General features: G+C 40.5%; 1 protein-coding gene across 5 annotated transcripts in view; it reads left to right on the top strand.

The window, feature by feature from the left end:
• USP48 (ubiquitin specific peptidase 48) overlaps nucleotides 1-23,711 on the top strand; it is an 89,963-nt gene that overhangs the window by 34,915 nt on the left and 31,337 nt on the right. Inside the window, exons 7-15 of one of the 5 annotated variants that reach the window (XM_042948508.1) lie at nucleotides 1,322-1,455; nucleotides 2,164-2,246; nucleotides 9,101-9,280; nucleotides 12,692-12,820; nucleotides 14,314-14,463; nucleotides 18,669-18,866; nucleotides 20,477-20,591; nucleotides 21,525-21,655; nucleotides 22,820-22,891. In XM_042948508.1, coding sequence (XP_042804442.1) covers nucleotides 1,322-1,455; nucleotides 2,164-2,246; nucleotides 9,101-9,280; nucleotides 12,692-12,820; nucleotides 14,314-14,463; nucleotides 18,669-18,866; nucleotides 20,477-20,591; nucleotides 21,525-21,655; nucleotides 22,820-22,891 — 1,192 coding nt within the window. Of the gene's footprint in view, nucleotides 1-1,321; nucleotides 1,456-2,163; nucleotides 2,247-9,100; nucleotides 9,281-12,691; nucleotides 12,821-14,313; nucleotides 14,472-18,668; nucleotides 18,867-20,476; nucleotides 20,592-21,524; nucleotides 21,656-22,819; nucleotides 22,892-23,711 lie in introns of those variants that run through there. The other 4 variants (XM_042948505.1, XM_042948507.1, XM_042948506.1 and 1 more) reach the window with 4 other exon arrangements.

Below are 23,711 nucleotides of genomic sequence, written 5' to 3'. Positions count from 1 at the left end.
GTGTAGAATGTGCCTGGTGGTTTGAGGAACAGCAGGTCAGTGTGCCTGAAGTGGATGAGCAAGGGGAGAAAGTTGGAAGTTGCGGAGATAACTAAGCATCGCCTAGGATACGCCTTTGCCAGAGGCTTGGACTCTCACTGTGAGTGCAGTGAGATGCCACCAGGGGGTGCTAGTCATAGGAGAGTCCTGATGTGTTTGAATCCTTAGCTCTGGGTGCCGTCTTGAGAACTGGCTGAAGGTGGGGCCGGGGAGACAGAAAGAGTTGACCGTGGCTTTGACCGAGGGTTAGGTGAAGAGGTGAGAAGTAGTGTTTGGATTTTCAGTGTGTTTTCAAAGTAGAGCTACCACAGTTGCAGACTGGAGAAGAGAGGAGTCCACGATGACTGAGGTTTTGGCCTGAGCGCCAGGAAGCATGGAGCTGCCAGAACCGCTGTGACAAGGGCTGTGGGAGGACTAGGCTTGGGAGAGGAATTGGGAGTTTGCTTTGGGGTATGTTCAGGGGAGGGCATTGGGGGCTGGATAAAACTAACAAGGGGTTGAGAGAGAGAGGACATTCAGACATAGGGGATCAGGGAGGTAGGTGCAGCTGGCCAAGGATGCTGAGGAGGGGCACTGGACAGGGAGTTACGAGGACATGCGGGAACAATTTGAAAAGAAACCAGCATTAGCTATAACACTGAATTTCCTGCATTATTCTTTTCGCTTAATGTCATCAGTGTGGTTCAGTAATTTTAAGTGTGTGTGTGTGTGTATTCTGATGCCCATATGTAATTCCCACCCATTTCCCACTCTTATTAAATTAATTTTGTTGTATCAAAGTACATAGGATTTTTTTTTAACTTAGAACCTACTTCCTTGGGGGCACCTGGGAGGCTCAGTGGGTTAGGCATCTTGGGTTTGGCCCAGGTCATGATCTCGCAGTTTTTGGGTTTGAGCCCTGCATCGAGCTCTGTGCCTGGAGTCTGCTTCAGATTCTGTGTCTCCCTTTCTCTCTGCCCCTCCCTCCCTCCCTCTTTCTTTCTCTCTCAAAAATAAATGAACATTAAAAATTTTTTTTAAAATCATACATTTTGGAAAGAGCCACATCAATTTTAAATTGTTGTATGCAAGTAAATAATATTCCTGCCAAGTAGTACCTTTTATTGTAGGTGTCCTTTTTTGTTACTTGTAGTGGCTTGACCTTCAACAGCTTGGGGGGGGGGGGGACTGTTAATGAACATGAAATTATGCTTTCCATCAGAGATTTGATCAGTTTTTAAAAAAAACCTTTCCACCCTCTACTTTTTTTTTTTTTTAACTAATATGTCTTATTTCTGAGCAGGAAGAAAAATTAGAAGGAGACAATCGATACTTTTGTGAAAACTGTCAAAGTAAACAGAACGCAACAAGGAAGATCAGACTCCTCAGCCTTCCCTGCACCCTGAACTTACAGCTGATGCGCTTTGTCTTTGACAGGTAAGCATGTGCAGAGTAGCAGTGTTGGTTGTTCATTGTGGCCTGATGGGGACAGATTCTACCATAGACAGAGAAGGTAATACAATGCTTACAATTTGAAACTCTAGATTTGGGGGTGAAAGTTGTAGGTGGGGCCCGTCCTTTTGACTTGCAAATAATTCATGGTTTGATCACAAAATTCTTAGGTAAGCTGGACATATATGAGTTAAAGCTAGAAAGGTAGGGAGTCCTTATTTTTTATTCTATTATTAATTATTAAAAATTAGAAAAGGAAAACAAACATTTAGGTAAGGAGTGAATTGTCTTGCTGTTCCTGTATTTCTGTATAAGAAGTAGAGTAAATTTATAGTTAACGGTGCTCCAGCCCCCACGGGAATATATCTTTGATTTTATAATTACAATAAAGGCAGTGTTTGCGTATGCACATGACTTCTGTGCAGGAGCTTCGGTGGCTCTGTTGTGATTAAATTAAAACTTCCGGAAATAAGTTTAGAATCACCACTTTAAACTCATAATTTCAATCTATTATTTTACACCGATTACAAGACAGCATTATGTCGACTTCTAATCGTACAGGTTTTTGAGCAAGATTGCTAAATGAAGCCTACCTAGCTACCAATGCGTTTTTTATTAAACTAGGTGATAGAGCTTATACATTGTTTTATGATTGTTTTAAATATAAATATAATTAGCTTTCCTCTTGGTTAGGCAAACTGGACATAAGAAAAAGCTGAATACCTACATTGGCTTCTCAGAAATTTTGGATATGGAGCCTTATGTGGAACATAAAGGTAATATTTTTACCGAGCAGTGATAATTTTAATGCTCAGAGAATGTAACTTGTGATCTGCTTGTGATGAATACAGAACAGCAGTTGATTACTAAATTTTATTTGCTAACGTTAACGTCTGTCTGGGAACAAAGGCTTTTTAGGCAAGCCGAGATGTGTTACTTCCATTTTTCCGTAAGTACACAGCAAAGGTTAGATGGTTCGTCAAGATCTACATAATTAAGTGTACAAAAGAATAAAAACATGAGAAGGTGTTTTACTGTCTGAACCCACAAAGTGGTCCCTTAGTGTCAGAACTGTATCTCTAATCCTCATAAAGTGAAGTCTGTCTGAGCTGCCTCCATTCGTGTTTTATTTTTTTAACTTTTCATCAAAAACTTTAGGTGGCGTAATTTCAATATGTATGCTCTGATTCATATCAGTGATGAGTTCTATGATGATATGCCAAACGGTTTCCTACCCTTTTGTTTTGGTGGTCTTCACCTTACATACAGGGTGATTATTGATAGAGGAAGACTTCTTGCCCTTTTGTCCCTCTTGCCCTGACCTGACCGGAAGGACTGTTGCACTTCTCAGATCGATCTTCCTGTCCATTAAATTTTTAATAAAGAAATTAATATCATGAACTTTCTCTTTCCATAAAAAGCTTCTGGAGGCAACTTACAATAGAAACAAGCCATAAAATAAAACCTTTGAAAAAAACCATTGGATAGGTTGGGGAATGATGTATTAAATACTTTAAAATGTGTGATGCTCTGTCACTGTTGCGGGTTTGAAATTTGCACCTTGGTGCAGGAAGAAAACAGCTGCAGACTTTGCACCTGGACTTTGTTACTTTTATATTTGGCTGAATGAGTAACTTAACTGTAGTCCACTTTGGTTAGTGGTTTGCTTCCTGCCTCCTTTGTTCCAGGTAGTTGTTTAAAATTAGAGATGTCTGATAGCCTGGTGGTTTCTCCGAGTCCAGAAACTTAGATGTAAAATTGGCACTTTCCTTGTCTCCACTGTATGATTTTGATAGTTTTTCTTACTAATGTTACTAAATATATTATGTATTTGTCTAATTTGTACTGTAAGGAGCACAAGATGATTATGAAATAGACTTGACGTGTCAAAAACTCTGTAGAAATATTTAAATTTAGTGTGTGCATTGACTAATCTCTTAGTATTTAAATAGAAGAATAAAAATTATTTCCTTATTTTAGAATTGTTAGCTAAGACTAGTAAAATTAATCCAGTAGTTTGTAGCTATAGACCTGTCTTTCACAGGCTCTTGTACTATTTGCTGTACAAACACACAACCTTCTAAATACTGAAAACATTACTTTTTGTTAAAATTGCACAGGGTTGGGTTCATTCTTGGTAATTTGGAAAATTTAGAAGGCATAAAGAATAAAAACTACCTGCAATTCTAGAACTATATCACCAGTATTTGTTTTCCTGTATTATTTATATGTGTCTATGCATACCTATCCATATGAAGCTGAAAAAGTAGGTCTAAAAGATGGTCTTTTTAAGAGGAGAATTCACTTGTTTCCTTAAATAGTGGGCCCGCAGATCTGCAGAGATCTGTAAACCAAGGGGTCTCCATTCCTTGAACCTTTAGCCCTTGACTCTCTAACTGAACTTTTGCCATATTTCTTAGAGATTTTAACATACCTGTAGACCACCTTGAGGGTCTGGGGGCTGAATAAAATTCATAGAATTTCAGAAGTAACCAGTTACATTTCAATACAGTTAGCTGGGCACCTGGGGGGGCTCAGTCTGTTGAGTGACCAACTTCGGCTCAGGTCATGGTCTCACGGTTCGTGGGTTTGAGCTCTACGTCAGGCTCTCTGCTGTCAGTGCAGAGCCTGCTTCGGATCCTCTGTCCCCCTCTCTCTGCCTCTCCTGGCTCACACTCTCTCTTCTCAAAAATAAGTAAACATTTTAAGTAAACTAGTACAGTTAGCAAAACACGAAGACAGACTTGAGATCCAGTAATAAAGGTGCCCATTAAAGAACAGATTCCACTGGCTGTCCACAACTACCAGAATTCTGAAGCTGTTGAGAGCAATGAGTTGGTAAGTATAAATTCAGGCTGACAACGGTAATGTGATATGAAAATTTTTGTGTTGTTGTCTCTCGGTCACACAGTCATAGTTACTGCTTCTACTTGTATGGTGTATCATGATGATTTAATTTAGGGAATACTATGTGGAACTCCTATTAGAGGCGATCTCTCCCACTTCTCTCCCTCAGCCACCCTGAGGGGCACACCCTCCCTTGTCCTGCTGTTGTGTGCACCATACACGTCACTCTATTGACTTTCCTACCTTTTTAGAATAAAATATAACACATTCATAAAAGTCCAAAATACACGTTTGGCTTGAAGAATTGTCACAAAGTAGACATCTGCACGAGCAACATCCAGGCCAAGAAATAAAGCTTCCCAGTACTCTAGAGTCTTTTTTGTTGCCCCTCCCAGTAACACCCCCTTCTCTCCCCTCAAATCATAGGCACTGATCTGGCTTTTATGGTGCTTCATTTATTTTTTTACTTTTAATTTTTTAAACGTTTGTTTATTTGGGGAGAGAGCATGCATGCACGGAAGTGAGAGAGAATCCCAAGCGAGCTCTGGCCTGACGCCGGGCTCAGTATCACGAACCGTGAGCTTATGACCTGTGCCCGGATCACGAGACAGATGCTTAACTGACTGAGCACCCCAAGCACCCCTATTTTTTATTTTTATTTTTATTTTGCTTCAGTGCTTCACGATGTAAGTTTGCATCCCTGGACATTAGGCTTTAGTTTACCTTTTTTCCTCCTGGGATATTGCCAGGTGAAACCCAACCCATGATGAAATCTTGCACTGCTTGCCTCCCTGGCTCCTTTATCTGGGCTGTGGTTGAAGGTGGCTGGAGAAAAACACTGTCATAGCTGTGTGTCTGTCTGTGTCTCAACCCTTTTAATTTGGGGAATTGCAAGCTTATACGAAAAAACGGAATCCCAATCTGGATCTTAAAAAAAAAATTTTTTTTTTTAATGTTTTTATTTTATTTTGGAGAGAGAGAGAGACACAGTGCAAGCGGGGGAGGGGCAGAGAGCGAGGGAGACACAGAATCTGAAGCAGGCTCCAGGCTCTGAGCTGTCAAGGCAGAGCCCAATGCAGGGTTTAAACTCAAGGAGTGTAAGATCATGACCTGAGCCGAAGTCAGATGCCCAACCGACTGAACCACCCAGGCGCCCCCCAACCTGGATCTTTTAACTGCATCGGTCCACTTACCCTTATCCCCCCCCCCCCCCCACACTTACCCTTAAGTACTGATCTTTCCTGTGGTTCAAATCTGTACCACATTTTATGGCTCCCCGTTACTTGAATATGTTTTAAAGCTTCTCATTTCTTGAAACATAGCCTACTTTTATAGTCCATGACTGACTCTTAGAATGTTGTGCAGGCTTATTTTGGGGGTATCGGTAGGTTCTTTTGTTGTTGTCACGTTTCTTTTGTACTCGGTTATCTTTGATTGCATGCTGGTTATTGCACATGGAAAATCTGTGGGGATTCCCTTAGGGCTGGCATGACGCCACATCCTCCAGTGAGACCTTATTTCTGCCAGGCATCTGGGATCCCTGCTAGTTAGGTACCAGCACAACCTGAGTTCAATGCTGAGGTCCCCTTGTTCACCCAAGCTGTAAGAACCTGATACAAAGGCCAGACTAACACCATGACATTCCCTTCCCACCCCATGTTCTCTTTCTCTTGCTCTCCTCAGGGGTAGTGGGTTTACTTTATGGTTTCCTGAGGTTGGGGAGATGGAGAGGCTTTTTCTGGTTCACTTTTACCATGAAGTAATGGGAGAGGGCAGTGTGGTAGAAAGAACAGTAGGTGGGGGAGTCCAGGTAAGCCCTAAAATATGGAGTGTGGACCAGCACACCAGGTAGACACAGCCTGAGCTGTCTGATATCACTATTCTCTACTTCCGTTAGTTAACACAGAAAATAACATGTGCACTTAACTCTGGACATAGTGTCTTTACCTCTGTAATCAGTACAAGTACCTTGGGGTGCCTGGCTGGCTCAGTTGGAAGAATGTAACTGTTGATCTTAGGATTACTTAAATAAAAATAACAAAAACCAAAAACACATTACAAGGACCTTAAACCATTAAGAAGTCGATCCTCTCTTAAATTGCTTATTTCTTGTGTTTGTTTTTTTTTTTAGTAATTTTTCAAAGTTTGTTTGTTTGTTTATTTATTTATTTATTTATTTATTTATTTTGAGAGAGAGAGAGAGAGAGAGAGAGCAAGCATGAACAGGAAAAGGACAGAGAGAGCAGGAGAGAGAGAATCCCAAGCAGACTCCACATTGTTAGCCTGGAACCCAGTGCGGGGCTCAAACTTATGAAATGTGAGATCATGACCTGAGCTGAAATCGAGAGTCAGACCCTTAACCACCTCAGCCACCCAGGGGCTCCTGTTTTCTGTATGTATTTTAGTTCTGCTTTTTAAAAAACTCAAAGGCTGCCTTATTGTGTGTAGGACTGTTGGTGTTTTGTTTACCACCGTCTTTGGTTTATCATTCATTCCCTTCTGCATTCTAGACCTCCCCTCTGCAGTGGCTTTTTTTTTTTTTTTTTAATATGGAATAGAGCTTATAAAATTCCTTTTGAAAGGGTCTGTCGATGGCAAATTGTTTTCACATATCATTGTCTGAAAATTGTCTGTATTTTGTTCTTGTGACATTTATTTTCCCTAACGTGGGCCGTTCTGTTCACGTGCAGTGCTTGTGTTGCCGGTGAGGGGTTGGGGCCTGTTTTGTCATCGTTAAGAGTTTTTTCTTTGGTTTGGGCATTCTGCAGTGTCACTGTGACCTGTTGGGCTAGATTCTAAGTGTATTTATCCTCCCTGCAAAAGGTATCAAACAATTCCTCAACCATCGTGTCTTAAAATGTCTCATCCCCACTCTTTCTTCTCCCCTCGAATCCCAATAGGTGTTTGTTAAGGTGTTCCCTGACTCTTCCATTGCTTTGTGCTGTGTGTCCCAGAATTTCTTTAGCCCCACCTTCTACTTTACTGATTCTCTGTTCAGGTGAACCTAATCCACCGTTAAGCCTTTCTGTAGAGTTTTGACTTTGAGTTATTATAATTTTCATTTCTAGAAGTTCAGTTTGGTTCTTTATCATATCTGATTTTTTTTTAATGTTTATTTTTTTTGAGAGAGACAGGAGCATGAGCAGGGGAGGGGCAGAGAGCGAGGGAGAGAGGGAGAGTCCTAAGCAGGCTCCATGCAGAACTCAGGAAACCCTGAGATGACCTGAGCTGAAATCAAGAGTCAAGAACGCTTACCCGACTGAGATACCCAGGTGCCACTACAATGAGTTTTACGATGTTTAATGATATAGAAAGATGTTAATGATATATTTGTTAGAAAAAACTGCAGGTCTCAGTGTCAGTAGTGGTTCTGTCTGTATTATGGAGTTGCTAATTAGTTTTTTGTTTTCTAATTTTTAATAAAATAGATAGAAGTGATTTTTTTTCCCCAGTACATATGTATTTCTCCCCATGATTGGTTTAAAAGATTTTCTTTAAAAAAAGCTTTAGAATATTGTATCTGAAAATGGCCATGTTCTTTTGCCGATATTTGGTTAAATGGGTAAAGCCTTCTCTTGCATAAACCATGTGCATAATATGCTTTTGTTTGTCTATTTATTGGTTTTCTTTAAAGTGAAATAGGAATTTAAAAATACTTCTGAAGAAACCTCAGTGCAGAATCATTTTGCATTTTTATTTATTTGAAGTTTTATTTATTTAAGTCATCTCTGCACTCAACATGGGGTTCAGATTCAGAACTTCGATTGAGAGTCGCACGCTCTTCTGTGATAGCCACATGCCCCTCATTCTAGATTTTTTAATTTAATTTTTTAACGTTTATTCATTTGTGAGAGACGAGGGGCGGGTGGTGGCAGGGGGAGAGAAAGAGAGAGTGAGATTCTAAAGTAGCCTCCAGGCTCTGGGCTGTCAGCACAGAGCCCGACGTGGGGCTTGAACCCGTGAACTGTGAGATCATGGCCTGAGCCGAAGTCAGCCGCTCAACCGACTGAGCCACCCAGGTGCCCCACCTCATTCTAAATTTTAATGTTTTCTCTCCTGTTTCCAGTTATCTTGGCCTATGCCTGTTTTGACAGCAGTTTTTCTTTTTTTTAATGTTTATTTATTTTTGAGACAGAGACAGAGCATGAACGGGGGAGGGTCAGAGAGAGGGAGACACAGAATCTGAAACAGGCTCTGGGCTCCGAGCTGTCAGCACAGAGCCCGATGCAGGGCTCGAACCCACGGACCGCGAGATCATGACCTGGGCCGAAGTCGGACGCTCAACCGACTGAGCCACCCAGGAGCCCCAACAGCAATTTTTCTTAATGGCTTATCTCTAATTTTTTCTAAAACATTTTTTCTTCTTGAAAAAAAATTTTTTGAATTTCACACTCCCATCTCATTAGTTTGTATAAGTAATTTGTGAGAAGAATATGATCACCTGATTCTTGGTAAGTATATAGGTGAGCCAATTCATGCAGAATAGCAAAGTGTACTACAGAATAGCTTTGTAACCCTGACCTGGGTGCCCAGAGTGCGATAGCTTTCCATCTGTATATTTTGCAAGAGAAATGGAGAGTCAGTACAGTCAGGTGCTTAAGATAGCATCTGCTATATTACTTTGTAAAACTAAATTTTTTGTAAAAAAGAAAAAAAAAAGTGCCATGTTTTGAATGCTATCAGATAGGAAAACAATTTTAATCATTACCGTTAAGGCTCAGGATATAAGAAGAAATATTGTTGTCCAAAACGTTTTTTACTTTCTCCCTTTCTCTTTCTCCAGGTGGGTCCTATGTGTATGAACTGAGTGCAGTCCTTATACACAGAGGAGTGAGTGCTTATTCTGGCCACTACATTGCCCATGTGAAAGATCCACAGTCCGGTGAATGGTATAAGTTTAATGACGAAGACATAGAAAAGATGGAGGGGAAGAAATTACAACTAGGGATTGAGGAAGATCTAGGTAAAACCTTTAAGTTGTGAGTGCCCTTTTAAAATATAAAATTTTTTTTACTGGAAATATTTTGATAAATTTTTATGGCCCAAGATTGGTATGGGTTATTAAGGGTATTTGCATGTCTTAAACACACGTAAAATCTCTGAACATCTTTTGTTAGCGATGCCTGAATTAAAAAAAAAAAAAAAAAAAAAAGATTTTCCTCCAGAGATGGTTTCCATGATGTTTTTCTTTGTGTTGGGAGATGTATGTTGGAGAAATAACTCTAGCAGGGGACCTTTGCTCTGAGAACAGTGCCTGCTCCTCCCTGTTAAGTATCTTATGCCATCCCCAGAGTGTGATGCAATGCCTCTGGGGAGTAAGCTGCTTGCGATTTTGTAGTGATGAGGTCTGCCTTCACAGTACTTTGTGAATAGCACCTTACTCTGGAGCTGTCATCCTGTCCATTTTCTTGGGCCAGAAGACCCATCCCTTCCCTAACGAAGTGCACAGTTTTTCCAGTAGAAGCCATCTCAGCTGAACTTTTCATTCCTCTGTCTCCGTGTTTGTCATTCTTGGAAGCGGCTTGGACTTGGGAGTCTAAATAAGAGAAAAGGAATGGGAATGGGTGTGTGTCTCCTCCACAGTTCTTCGTGGATCAGAACCACTTGCCCAAGGTGTCAGGGAGGAGCATGGCCATTGGAGTTGGCTTTCCAGGCATGTGGGTAGATCTTTCTGCAGATATTTAAGTGGCAACGATATTCTTGTAATTGAGAGAGGTATTTTCTGCTTTTAAATAACAGGTGTTTATAGATATTCAGCAATGTTATTCCCATCCCATCTCAGTAACACTCAAGGTCTTAACCTTTGCTTATAATTTTTCTTTTTGTGAGAGTCTTTCTGGGAACAAAACTGAGATGTAGCTTTAAATTATGAATAATTGTGTCGTGGTTTTATTTGACTGTTCTTCACTGAAGTTTATTCGATTTGTCTTCATTTTAGTCAGAATTGTAGGAATGAAAGCATTGGTAAGGCTGTCCTATCTACTGTTTCTAAGCAGCCCTAAATTTTAGAGTAGTTCAAGAGAAAGAGACTCCACACCTATCAGGATTCCATTCCAGTGTTTTTTTGTTTGTTTCTAATGTTTATTTTTGAGAGATAGAGGGGGAGGTACAGAATCCAGAGCAGTCTCTAGCCTCTGAGCTGTCAGCACAGAGCCCGACCCCACAAACCGTGAGATCATGACCTGAACCGAAGTCAGGTGCTTAACCGACTGAGCCACCCAGGCGCCCCTCCATTCCAGTGTTTTAATGCCACTACGCAATGTTCGTTACAGCTTTCATCTGTTGTTTTCTTTTCATCAAAAACAGAAAATCCTTGTTTGTTAAATTCCACGAGTCATTTTCACCTGTGTTCTATTATGAACTTTTACGAATTGTTTTATATTCCCATCTTCTACAAAGAATTGAACATGTTAAATCATAATACTTTCTGGTTAGAAGTGCCCAACTGCCTCTTTACTGTATATGCTCCTGACGTTTTTAATTTACTGTTATGGTGGTCTTCAAACTTTTTGTTCCTGTATTCTCTATAAGAATATTGAACGAATTTGCGTTCCTTGCATGTTTTAAAACCCGGCATTTTCATCATAATTTTAAGTGCTCCAAATAATGTGACTTTCTGACATAGTGAAACTGGAACATCACTTTTAAGAGCGTCCAAATGAAATTAGTTAACAGTCAATACCCACTATTTCAGAGACATATGAATTGGTCTTTGTTTATAGCAGGACACTTTCAACCCTCCCCCTTTCTCCCATACTAGTATTTCCATCATTTCCATCTGACCCTGCAGAATTTTATTCTAATGGAATATACTTCAGATTTCTTTAACCATAAAGCTCTAAATAGTTAAAGTTCTTTTTGATTGAACTTTTTCTTTTTTCCCCCCAATATCCTTCTCCCTTTCCCCTTCTCCCTCCTGCCCGCCCCCCCTTGCCTCAGGATCTAGCTTTATCTTTTAAATTATAAATATCACCACATTGGTCAATCCCATATGAGTATGTTATAGAATACTCCTGAATCAAATAAAAAAGCAAAATTTTATTGTAAACACATCTTTTAATGACATGGCTGAGAAATTTTTTTTAATCCCTGGGTGAGGTTATATCTTTCCTTTGTAAAGTGGGAGAGGGATGACTGAGAAAGGAGAGGCAGGAGCTATCAGTGGAACCTCAGCTTTGAGGCAGCTCGATTCTACAAAAGTATATAGTGAATTGGAGACCTGGTCATTGATTTCCTGAGAAGTAAGCATGATCTCATACCACCGGAAGGTTACCCCTGGATCCTAGGCACCAATCTGAAGATCACTTTCATGTGATCCACTTGCCATGCAGAACACTTAGGAATGAATGCCATGCTACTGAATTTGTAGAGATTAGTGGCTAATCTTTATGCTCATTAGCATTTCACTATTTTGAACATGCTGTTTTATTTCTTTGGGCAATTAAATCTGCGTATTTTTTTTTTATAACTTATTGAATTTTGATTTTAATTCCAGTTAACATATAGTGAGTCAACAATTCATCTGCCAGTGTACTCCCTTAATCCCCGTCATCTGTTTCACCCAGCTGCCTGCCCTCCTCTGCTCTGGGAACCATCAGTGTGTTCTCTGTCATAATCTGGATTTACTGTATTTTTTTTTTTAATCCTTCAAAGAATATTCATTTTGGAGAGAGCTCGAGTGCGCAAATTGGGGGAGGGATGAGAGAGGGTGTGATCAGAGGATCCAAAGCTGTCTCTGCACTGACAGCAGCAAGCCCAATGCAGGGCTCAAACTCCCGAACCCTGAGATCATGACCTGAGCTGAAGTCGGATGCCCAACTGACTGAGCCACCCAGGCGCCCTGATTTTTAAAATCTTTTTAAGTTTACTTATTTATTCTGAGGGAGAGGGAGAGAGAATCCCAAGCAGGCTCTGCGCTGTCAGCACAGAGCCTGACATCGGGCTCGATCTCCCTCACTGCACCATCATGACCTAAGCCAAAATCAAGAGTCAGACTCTTTACCGATTGAGCCACCTAGGCGCCCCTGGACTTACTTTTGTAATTTAAGATCGACATTAAAATAAACTCATAGCAGTAGTACTTTTTATTTGGTTCTAGGTTTTTCTTCCTGAAAAATAGTACTTTCTTACCATCTTATAGAAATGGAATATGGCAGGCAAAGGGGGTAGGGTAGTAAGCTTGTTTAAATACTCAAGCATCTAAAGAGCGTGCTGAATTTGTATTGCCTTTTAATGTTTCAGATCCCTGTTAAAGTATCTTGAATGTGTATTATAGAAATTTGTTTTCTGTGGCCCTCCTCCTTCCCCTCCCTTGCAAAAGGATGAACATACTAGAGGCATTCTAATTTAGTTATCTTTTATTTCTCGACCTCAGCAGAACCTTCTAAGTCCCAGACACGTAAACCCAAGTGTGGCAAAGGAACTCACTGCTCTCGAAATGCATACATGTTGGTGTATAGACTACAAACTCAAGAAAAACCCAACACAATTGTTCAGGTACCAGGTAAGCAGTTTTCCAGGGTTACATAAGGCAAATATGTTAGAATACTGTGCTCAAAGGTCAGTGACAAGAACTTACTGCTTTAGCGGCATCTGGGTGGCTCAGTCGTTTGAGCGTCTGACTTCAGCTCAGGTCATGATCTCGTGGTTTGTGAGTTTGAGCCCCTCATCAGGCTTGCTGTGCTCATCACAGAGCCCGCTTCAAATCTTCTGTTCCCCCCTCTCTGTCCCTCGCCCGCTCACACTCTCCCTCAAGAATAGATAAAACATTTAAAGATAATTACAAAAATAAAAACTTCCTGTTTTAATTTATTAAGATAGGTTGATTGCAGATAGTAAGTGTTGGTGAAAGTAAATATAATCACAAATTTGCTTTTAAAGTAGTGAATCTTGGGGGTGCCTGTCTGGCTCATTTGGTGGAGTGTGTGACTCGATCTCATGAGTAGTGAGTGGGTCTGAGCCCCGTGTTGGGTGTAGAGATTACTTAAAAATTACAAAATTTTGGGGTGCCTGGGTGGCTCAGTCGGTTGAATGCCCAACTTTGGTTCATGTCATGATCTCATGGGTCGTGGGTGGAGCCCCGGGTTGGGCTTCTGCTGTCAGCACGGAGCCCGCTTCAGATCCATAATAAAATCTTAATAAATAAATAAAGTAGTGAGTTTTTTAAAATAAAGGTACCGTTAAAAAAAAAGTTTATTTTGAGAGAGCAAGAATGAGAGATAGCCTGCACGAGTCAGGGAGAGCCAGAGAGAGAATCCCAGGGAGGCTCTGAGCACAGAGCCCGACATGGGGCTCAGTCTCAGGAACCCCAGGATTGTGACCTGAGCCGACATCGAGACTCGGAGGCCTAACTGAGCTACCCAAGCACCCAAAAAATAAAGGAACTTTTAACAGAACTGTTCCACTGACCCCTTCCCTCCCAAAGAAAACCACAAACAATTTAAAAAATTTTATAGGTAAGAAAACATGTATTTAAGGAATCATTTGGTTTAATTTGTAAAGCATACAAGTGGGTTATACCCACTTAGCAAGGTGCCCGGCTGGCTCGGTTGGTAGAGTATGCAACTCTTGATCTCAGGGTCATGAGTTGAAGCCTCACCATGGGCATGGGCTTAGAGTTTACTTAATTAAGAAGGGGTGGGGGGCGGGGAAGAGTTGCTACAGGCCTGAGGGCAGTCTTAAATTGTCATCCTACCTACTACTGGACTGTGGTCTGTGGCATCATCTGTTTTTAAGTGGTATTTGTGAGCCATTTGATGGCTCCAGTTGTCTGGTGACATCATAGAGAACCAGATTGGGAATTACCTAGTATCATTCAAGTGGCTGTTTCCATTTTCACTCTTGTCTGCAGGTTATAGATCTCTTATAGAAAGGGAGACCGCAGTAGGAAGTTCCCGCTAGAATCCTAACAGATATTTGCTGTAATTTCGAGATTGGCATGGTTCTGTGTCTTTAAAAACAGGAAAACATTAGTTTTTGTCTTTCTGTTTTGAATAGCCTTTCTTCAAGAGCTGGTAGATCGGGATAATTCCAAGTTTGAGGAGTGGTGTATTGAAATGGCCGAGATGCGTAAGCAAAGTGTGGATAAAGGAAAAGCAAAGCACGAAGAGGTTAAGGAGCTGTACCAAAGGTTACCTGCTGGAGCTGGTCTGTAAGATATTCTGGGACAGCACTGCTGCCATTATGTGCCTTGTTTCTTTCGTGTTCACAAATGTATATGAACAAACTTTCCCCTGCCCTTTCTTATAACCCACTAACGCCAGCTTAAGCACTATAAAATTACTATGTAAACGAGCAATAATTTGATGCATAGCATTCCATATAGTTTTCATTATCATGTACTTTTAAGAATGGGAAGCTCTTAACAAATTAAAAGGTTTAGGTCAGCATTCTGCATATGTATGAGTCTTACAGGCATTTCTATTTTGTGAGATATTAATTTGTTCTTAAAAATCTGATTGGGTTATGGAAGCAACTCACTGCCCTGACAGTCTTAACAGGCAGTCTTGTCTGTGTGCTATTTTTAATGATACTATTATACTAATTTGAAATTTAATATCAAACATTATGCTAAGAATGGAGAGCTTTCTGCTGACCCTTAATTTTTTAAGAATTATCCCACACAAGCCAGCTCATCCCTTTACTGTGTATGTTTATTCAAGTTTACCTAGTGCCTTAGAAAATCCCAACTTTTTAAGCCTTCAGTACCATTGGTAACGATGTGTCTTTAACGTTTCCTAGGCAGACTTCCCCATGTCCAATTCCTACGTAAAGAAGAGAGGCAATTTAATCCTAAATTTTGAAGATAAATACTCAAGTATAATTGTACTTGTGGTTTTGTCTTTTTCATATCTTATTTTTCCATTACTGGTATACTCTTTTAAACAAAAGATGAATATAAATTGCTAAATCTGTAAGAGTGACTCTGAACAGTTCTTTCTAAACCACATCTTTATTTGATTCTGACTTTTTTTTGTAATGCGTTGGTCTCACTCTGTCCCAAGGGTTGGGATTATTCTAAAGAATGAGACTGACCCTGATGTTACTGAAAATGATTTGGACATGAATATGATTCAAATACCTAAATTTATTCAAAGGAGTTGAGAAATCTATTTTTTGAACTGTATTCCTAGTTTTCTGCATTCACTGGACAAGAGAATGGTTCAAAACTGCATTTTATGTTAGATGCAGTTAAGTCCCTCTCTTTTAAAACCGCATTGTCCAAAGGCAGGATGTGTCTGGTTAGCACATACTTGGGCATCTCCTGGCTGTTTTCAGTCTCTAAGAAACTGCTCTTGTGTTCTTAGAATATCTCTCCGTTATCAATACTTTTACCAGTTAGGAACATCTTCCTCCCATTTGCAGTAAACATACATAGTAGAATATCTATGTCGTGTTAAGTGTTGAAAATCCAAAATCAGATGAATGTGGTTTTGTGCTGCCAATCCTAGTCTTTGTTATGCATTTTCTAACTCTTACTTGTGTTTGTGAACATTTATATAAAAGAAGAGTCATTTATCCTAAAACATATGCCTCATTGGGAACACAGACACTTTTGGCCCTTTTTATTGAAATTTAAATAAGGTATCTGCAAATAATGGTAAAGTATGTCTAGGTGAAGTGTTGCAAATATTTTTGAGGCCACAGTCTTTGTAGACTTTTATAATTCCCCCCAAGGGATTTCCTTATGTTCAAAATTCAGGCATTAAAAAGAAAAAAAAAGTTATACATAACTTTAACCAAAATGTACATTTCTCTCTGGTAAATACTGTCACAAGTGCTTTCCTGTTTTGTGAAGTGGTGAGATGATAGACCGTTCAGTATTTCCCCCTTGGCGATTAGAGTGCGCATTCCTTTTTCGGTGCTTGATTACCCATGCCTTCGGAAGACAGTGCTGAGCTGGTTTGCTAGATCACAAATCATAGGGAATCTGCCATGAGTCTTTCTCTAGGACAGAAACGTCAGTAGTGTAAAAACTCTCCAGAAGCAGATCTGCCTTAACTCTTGAGACTTGAGCTCGTCCCTGATTGTCTGGGAACTCTTGGCAGAGACTGATCCAACTCTTTATGGTAATCGAGATTGGGAATGGAAAGACAGACAGACCTATGTGAACCACAGCCCCTCTTCCTTCCATGGGTCCTCCAGCACACTAAAACTGGCACCCTGAATCTAGAAAATCAGTAGAATTAATAACACAGAATTCCATCAGAACCCCAGAACTGCTCTCTGCTCTCTCCCTTCCTCCTCTTACTGTAAAATCAGATGTGATTTTTCTGATCTTCATGACTTACTTTTAATTCGTATATAACTGCTCAAAACCAAAACAGTAACCTTCACTTGGAAGTTTTCTGTGGGATTTGAGGTAGGGGATTGGGAAATCTTGTCTGAAGCAGATTGCCTTTGAGTCACATTATCATACGGGTCCGGGGTACAGCCAGCCACCCTGGGCTTTCAATTCCAGCAGCCGGCCCTTGGCACAGAGTGTTTTCTGTACTTCCTGGACTCCTTTTCTCGTGAGGGTCGGGATCCTTATGGTTTGTTTGCAGTTAGCAATAGTGGGCATTGTCTGCTCTTCCCTCCCCAGCACCTGGGGACATGAGAACACCGGGTGAATGGTTCTTGAATGTTCCTCTGTGCCACAGTTCAGTTTTCCCTCCTTTGATGGTCTTCAGATTAGTAAAAATTTTAATCTATGTGACTGTATTTGAGAAAGGATTAGATATGCTAAGAGTTTCATTTTGCTTTCTTGGACAGAGATCATGTATCTTAGTAAAATTCTGAAGATAACCAGGTGTACTCTGTCCCTGGCAGATTAAACTCGATAAATGCCAAATAAAATTGGGAAGTATTTTGAATTTAATTAGCTGTATCATTATATATTGTAGAGTGTCACAACCATGTTACCTATACTGAATCTTAAGGTCTCCACTTTATATATTGTGTGAATGTATGATTAACTTTTCTATATCTCTTTTCTTCCAAAAAGCTCAAAATGCTTCACATATCTTATCTTTTACATTCAACAACATCCCTGTGAGGTAGGTAGAAGGCAGGTATTATTACCTTCATTTTACAAATAAAAGACCTGAAGCATAGAGAGTTCAAGTGACTTGCTCAAGTTCAGTTTCTTGGTGGCAGAACTTGGATTAGACCTTGGTCTCAACTTGGCAGTCATGAGCTCTTTCTCTGCAGCTGCATTAGGGCTGACCAATCCATCAGAAAGCTCTCAGTTGACGATGTACAGTCTTAGAACAAATACGGGATGCGATCATGCTGAATTTTGTTTTTGTAAAAATTGAAGTGTTTCACACTGAACTTAAATGGAAAGTAGTTTTCTAGACTTGTCACTAACTCTAAGAGAAATATACAATTGGTCAAAATGGGCTTTGCATTAAATTGTCTATCCCTCAGATCTCATCAGAAGTAGTACATGATACAAATACGTAAATTCAATCTCTGTATGTTTTCTTCTATGTTTTATGCTGGGACTCACTGGAGATCTTTGTAAGTAATCAAAGCTGGCCCTTTGTCCTTAATTTTGACTTTTAGGGAACTCTGGGACTCTTGTTTTCCCAAATGAAAACTCATTTTGAGGTGGTTCAGTTTTGTCTAAATTTTTGCAACGTCAAAGTCGCTAACAATTCAATTCTAGTGTAATTCATACTGGAATTTGTATAAAATAGCTTACTTTCTTGATATACGTTATATAACAAGTAGCTCATGATACGGACTGGGGTGGGGAAATCAAATACGTTTTAAGTGACACCAGTATCCTCTCGGACGAAGAAAAAAAGTTCAGTGGTTAAAACTGGCTTATAAAAGTGTGGTTATGGCTGATGAGGTTAATTTGTAAAATTTTTTCTGAGGTTAATTTATAACTTGGAACTCAGTCTCTTCATTTTCATTTCCAGATGTATTTCACATTGGTGAGAAGTGTTTATGAAAATCATTTATGAAATGAACATAGTAGGGAATGAGGGTATATGATTTGCGTGCCAATGTGTGGAGCATGGCTTCTAGTCGACAGTCATGGGTGTCCTGATCAGAACTCTGCTGTGCTGTCAAGCAAGACACTTCTCTCTGTGGATGCCTCTTTTGTAGAATGTGGTTAATAATACCAGCCGCTCTCATAGGGAACTGTGCAGTCTCCTATCGTGCACAGCTCCTTGACCTAGAAGAGGGTTAGTTAAATGGAGTTTTATGTCAAACTCCTCAACATTTTCCCTGAAGAGTGATTCTTCTGATTCTGCTAACTTTGGACAGAGTTTGTATTGTCTTTAGAGGAAAATGAGTATCACTTAGTCAAAAAGCTGTGAAAATACATAGATGCTTTCTTTTGCTTTTTCCCTCAGAGCCCTATGAATTTGTCTCTCTCGAGTGGCTACAGAAATGGTTGGATGAATCGACACCCACCAAGCCTATCGATAATCACGCTTGCCTGTGTTCCCATGACAAGCTTCATCCTGATAAGATATCAATTATGAAGAGAATATCTGAATATGCGGCTGACATTTTCTATAGTAGATATGGAGGAGGACCAAGACTAACTGGTAATTCGAGGTGTTTTCTCTGCTGAAAAAGTAATGCCTTAAGTCCTCAGCTTGTGGTCTCTGATCATCTCACCCAAACTGTGACAGCCAGAGCAAATGCTCCTTACGCTTTGCAGAAAGGGTTTGCTAATGAGAGAAGTTATGCAGCATTAGACCTTATAAGCTATTTTTATTTTATTTTTAAGGTTTATTTATTTATGTTTGAGAGAGAGAGAGCACACAAACGGGGGAAGGGCGGAGAGAGAGAGAATGAATGAATGAATGAATGAATGAATGAATCCCAAGCAGGCTCCGCACTGGCAGCACAGATTTCCGACAGAGGGCTCCAACTCACGAACCGTGAGATCGTGACTTGAACCGAGATCGAGTTGGACGCTTACCCAGTGGAGTCACCCAGGTGCTCCTAGACCTCATATATTTGTAATGTTAGAATCTAAGAAACTGACACTTTTCTTTGAGTTTTAACGATGGATTTTGCCCTCTCAAAGACAAAATTTTCCTCTTTTGAGGAAACCACGTGGTAGTCTTTTATTAGTTTGTACAGTAGTCTTCAGAGTACTTGAACCTTGGTCTGGTAGATTGCACATCTGATTTGACTTCCGTAGATTGTTCACTTAGCTTATGAATGGAAGCTACTTGATGCCACCTTGAATGCAGAGGTATTTATAACCACGTAGTGTCCGTAGTCCGTTTGCTTCCGGTTGTCTCTCCTCAAAACACTTTCCTTTTAATGAGCTACTGGCCACACAAGGCCTCCCTCCAGTCTGTCGGTGAATCTAATAAAATTGTGCGACCACGTTCCCCCTTTCCGAAAACAGCATTTAATTTAGTAGAAAGGGGGAGCGTGGTCGTACAACTTACTGCATAAAAACTGGCATTTAACTGCAAGATTCAGACCTTCTCTTGTACACATCTGGAGTTTTGCTTTCCCAATTTGTTTTTGATTCACGATCAGTGAACTAAGCAGTGATTATATCATTCCAAGAATCACATTTCCGGGCTGCCTGGGTGGCTCAGTTGAGCCCCACGTCGGGCTCTGCACTGACAGTGCAGAGCTTGCTTGGGATTCTCTCTCCTCCTCTCTCTGCCCCTCTCCACCCTCCTCAACGTAAATAAATAAAAAAAACCAAAATCACATTTCGTGATTCCTGGAGCTGTGAGTTTGGGGCCTTGGTGGTGTTTTTCCCTGTAGTGTTCTGTGCTTTCTGTGCTTTGAAGTGTTCCAATATTTCATACCCCCACGAAGCTCTCATTTAACATTACATTTATAGTTGTCAGATATGTTGACACTCCTCTGTGCCCTCCCCCCCACCTGAGAGCCTCCATTATTAACTACAGTCTTGTAAAATAGGCATCTAAATCTTGTAAAATAGTAGATAGCATAGGTAGTTGTAGCGAATGGTGACATCTCGCCTCGCATTGTTCTTTATGTACAGAACAATATTGGTGTTTTGAAATCTGTATCGCCTAAGCAACGTAGGATATATGCTAATCTGCTCTGCTATCAAAACATGCAACTTTGATTGAGAATTCTGTGTTCTGTGTAGTACTGACACTTCCCTATCAGGAAATTAGTATGTGAATGAACCGTTTCCTTTCATTCCCTCTAGTGAAAGCCCTGTGTAAGGAGTGTGTGGTAGAACGTTGTCGTGTGTTACGTCTGAAGAATCAACTAAATGAAGACTATAAAACTGTCAATAATCTGCTAAAAGCAACAGTAAAGGGGTATGTTACACAGCGCATGCTGTTTATGACGAGCTGCAACAGTTGTAGAGGAAATCACGAAGCGGCTTATTAGTTCCAGACCATAGGAGTTAGGATGTTTTGAGGAAAGGGTGATGCGGTGGTTGACAGCTAGATTAAATGTCGCAATGGTTGCCACTGCGGCAAAGATAAGGAAAGCCAAGTGACACAGCCTTTGTGACTGCACTCCCTCTGTTAGAAAAGTAGAAGCAGAGGTGTGGGTCTGCAGTCCGACCAAACCAAGCAGCATGTTAGTGCGTTCGGGAGTGGAATTGTCAGTACTCCTGGCAGGCGTGGGGGTGCCCCCTTTAGAGAGCATGACGTGTATTAACAAATGGTCCCCCGTGGAGGGCCCTTGTCGAAAATACCCAGGGTACTTGTAGTATGTCGAGCATCACTCCACAGAGTATCTTGCACCCAGGAACCAACAAAATCAGGTGGCATTTAGTATGGCACCTGTTATGTCTGGGTTTAATTGAAGGTGCGTGTTTTCCAAATAAATATTATTCACTGTTTTTGATCATTCTGTAAACAGCCTAATGAGTTCTCAGATGTGTGTTTGCATATAGACGTGGATGTGTGTGAGAGTACCTACAGATGTCCTTGAAGGCACAGCTATATGTAGTTGTGCCTGGTAGTCACGTGAAAGAAAGTAGCCAGCTGAGTCGGGTCAAGCTTGAACGTAACTGAGGAAGCCGGACGAGATTTGGGATGGAACCAGAATGAATATGAGATCTGTGCTATTCAGTAGTGATGAGGAAAAATGGCCAGGATGCAGGAGGGGGATAAAAATGGTGTGGACAACAGAGTTTGAATGTTAGTAATTCGCTCTAGTTGTGGCCTTTACAGGTAAAGAGGGGATGGGGGCCTCAGGAAATACTACTTGCGTGACGTCACGTGGTCTCTGTTCCACAGCAATGACGGGTTTTGGGTAGGGAAATCTTCCTTGCGCAGCTGGCGCCAGCTGGCTCTCGAGCAATTAGACGAACAAGATGGGGACGTCGACCAAAGCAACGGGAAGATGAACGGCAACACCTTAAATAAAGGTAATGTTGAAAACTAGTGTGTCAGTGGTCATAAACTATACCGTGACATACCCATACGGAATTGCCATGTACTGACTCGTATTGGTAAATTTCCTTCAGAAAGTATGTTGGGGGCTTGTTTTCCAGTGCTTTTGTCAACATAAAGAGTATACCATTCACATCAGTTTTTACTAGTCTGATAGATGAAAAATGATAGAGCAGTGTCAAGACTGTGCCTTTCAAAATTATCACTGAGATTAACCATGGCCATTTATTTGAGAAGTTCATTGTGTTTGTGACGGAATGAAGAGACAGTTACCTGGTCAGTGTCCTTTCTTTTTCATTTTTTTACTGATTTGAGAGAGAAATCGCACACACGTGCGCAAGTGAGGGAGGGGGGCAGAGAGGGAGACAGAATCCGAAGCAGGCTCCATGCTTGACTGCAGGACCCTGGGATCATGACCTGAGCTGAAACCAAGGTGTTCGACCAACTGAACCAACCAGGTGCCCTTCCACTTGAGTTTTTTAATGATTAATAAATATTCTTTACATATTATCTTAAGCGTATTAAAAATGTATACTTAACATAAACTAAAACCCCTACGTAGTCATTCTAATCTCCTTATGCTTAAGGATTGTGTTCCTGGTATACACAACTACAAATTCATGGTGACACAATTCAGACAAATAGTAAAAGCAGATGTTAGAAGAGAAATGTTAACAGGAAACGCACAGTTCTTATTATACGTTTTTGATGTTATCGGTTAAGTCCTTATTTCTCATTAGCCTTTTCTGAAGTTTTCCGTTCAACCCCTAAAAGAAGAGGTAGGTGAAAATAACGTGACATGTGGATGATTAACTTGGTTTAAGATCCTGTATTCTGAATAGCTTGACTAGAATTAATGGAAGGAGATGTAAAGTATTTTTCAACTTGAAAAAAAAAAAAAAAACATTTTCTTGCATAATCTAAATCTTTAAAAAGTAAAACTGCCATTCAGATATTTTTCTTTCCTTTTAAGGGAAAGAAACATAGCGCTTCTTAGCATAACCATGTACGAATCACTTGGGTCTAATTTTTGGAATGTTTCAAGTTTTCTTTGTTCGGAATTGTGCTCAGCGGTACTGCTGCTTTGACCTTCAAATATAACAGCTAGAATGATTATTATCTGTGTTTCTTTTGATTAGAGGAATCAAAAGAAGAAAGGAAAGAAGAGGAGGAGGAATTAAATTTTAATGAAGACATTCTGTGCCCACATGGTAAGCTAGAAGCATACATCTTTTTTTCTTAATGTTTTATTTTTGAGAGAGGGAGAGACAGAGAGAGAGACAGTGTGCGGGCAGTGGAGGGGAAAAGAGAGAGGGAGACACAGAATCCGAAAGCAGGCTCCGGGCTCTGAGCTGTCGGCACAGAGCCCGGCATGGGGCTCGAACTCTCGAACCACGAGATCATGACCTGAGCCAAAGTCAGATGCTCAACCGGCTGAGCCGTCCAGGCGCCCTAGAAGCATACATCTTGTGTTGTTAGTCTGACGTTAGTGTATCACAGATGTTTTGTTAAGTATTCTCCCCGGGTTTCTGAGAGAAGTAGGCCCTGATGTGGCTGTCATGGTGCAGTAAACCGGCTTTCTAATCTGCTTGACTTTTCCTATTTCTGTTCTCCCGTCCTTTTCCCCAGTTAACTTCTTACTGCCTGCTTTCGTGCCAGGGCCTCTCATATGTTCTTTCCTTGCAAACAATTTTTTTAAAAAAATACAAAATAGGATTTTACCACATTTAGAAAAGAAACTTTGTCGTGTGTCAATTGAAAGACTGAGTTTGAAGGCAGGAATGTCCGTTATGTCCCATGAGTGAGAGTCTTTGTTTGACTTGAATACTCTCAGAACAAAATTCATATATTTCTTATTCTTAGGGCTACTTCTGGTTTCATTTCTGAGATATCCATTGAGTAGCTACTGTGTGCTATGTTCTCTTAATGATAATTTCCAATTTTTTTAAATCAATCCTGTGTATTTGATTATCTCTTACTTGGTCTTAGTGCTCACTTCTAATAAGTAACTTTTTGCAAGGGACTCCTTGT

This window comes from Panthera leo, chromosome C1 (assembly GCF_018350215.1).
Source record: "Panthera leo isolate Ple1 chromosome C1, P.leo_Ple1_pat1.1, whole genome shotgun sequence".
In the NCBI taxonomy this organism is placed as follows: Eukaryota; Metazoa; Chordata; class Mammalia; order Carnivora; family Felidae; genus Panthera; species Panthera leo.
Note: the sequence above shows the minus strand (reverse complement) of the source record. Positions and strands in the feature narration are given on the sequence as shown.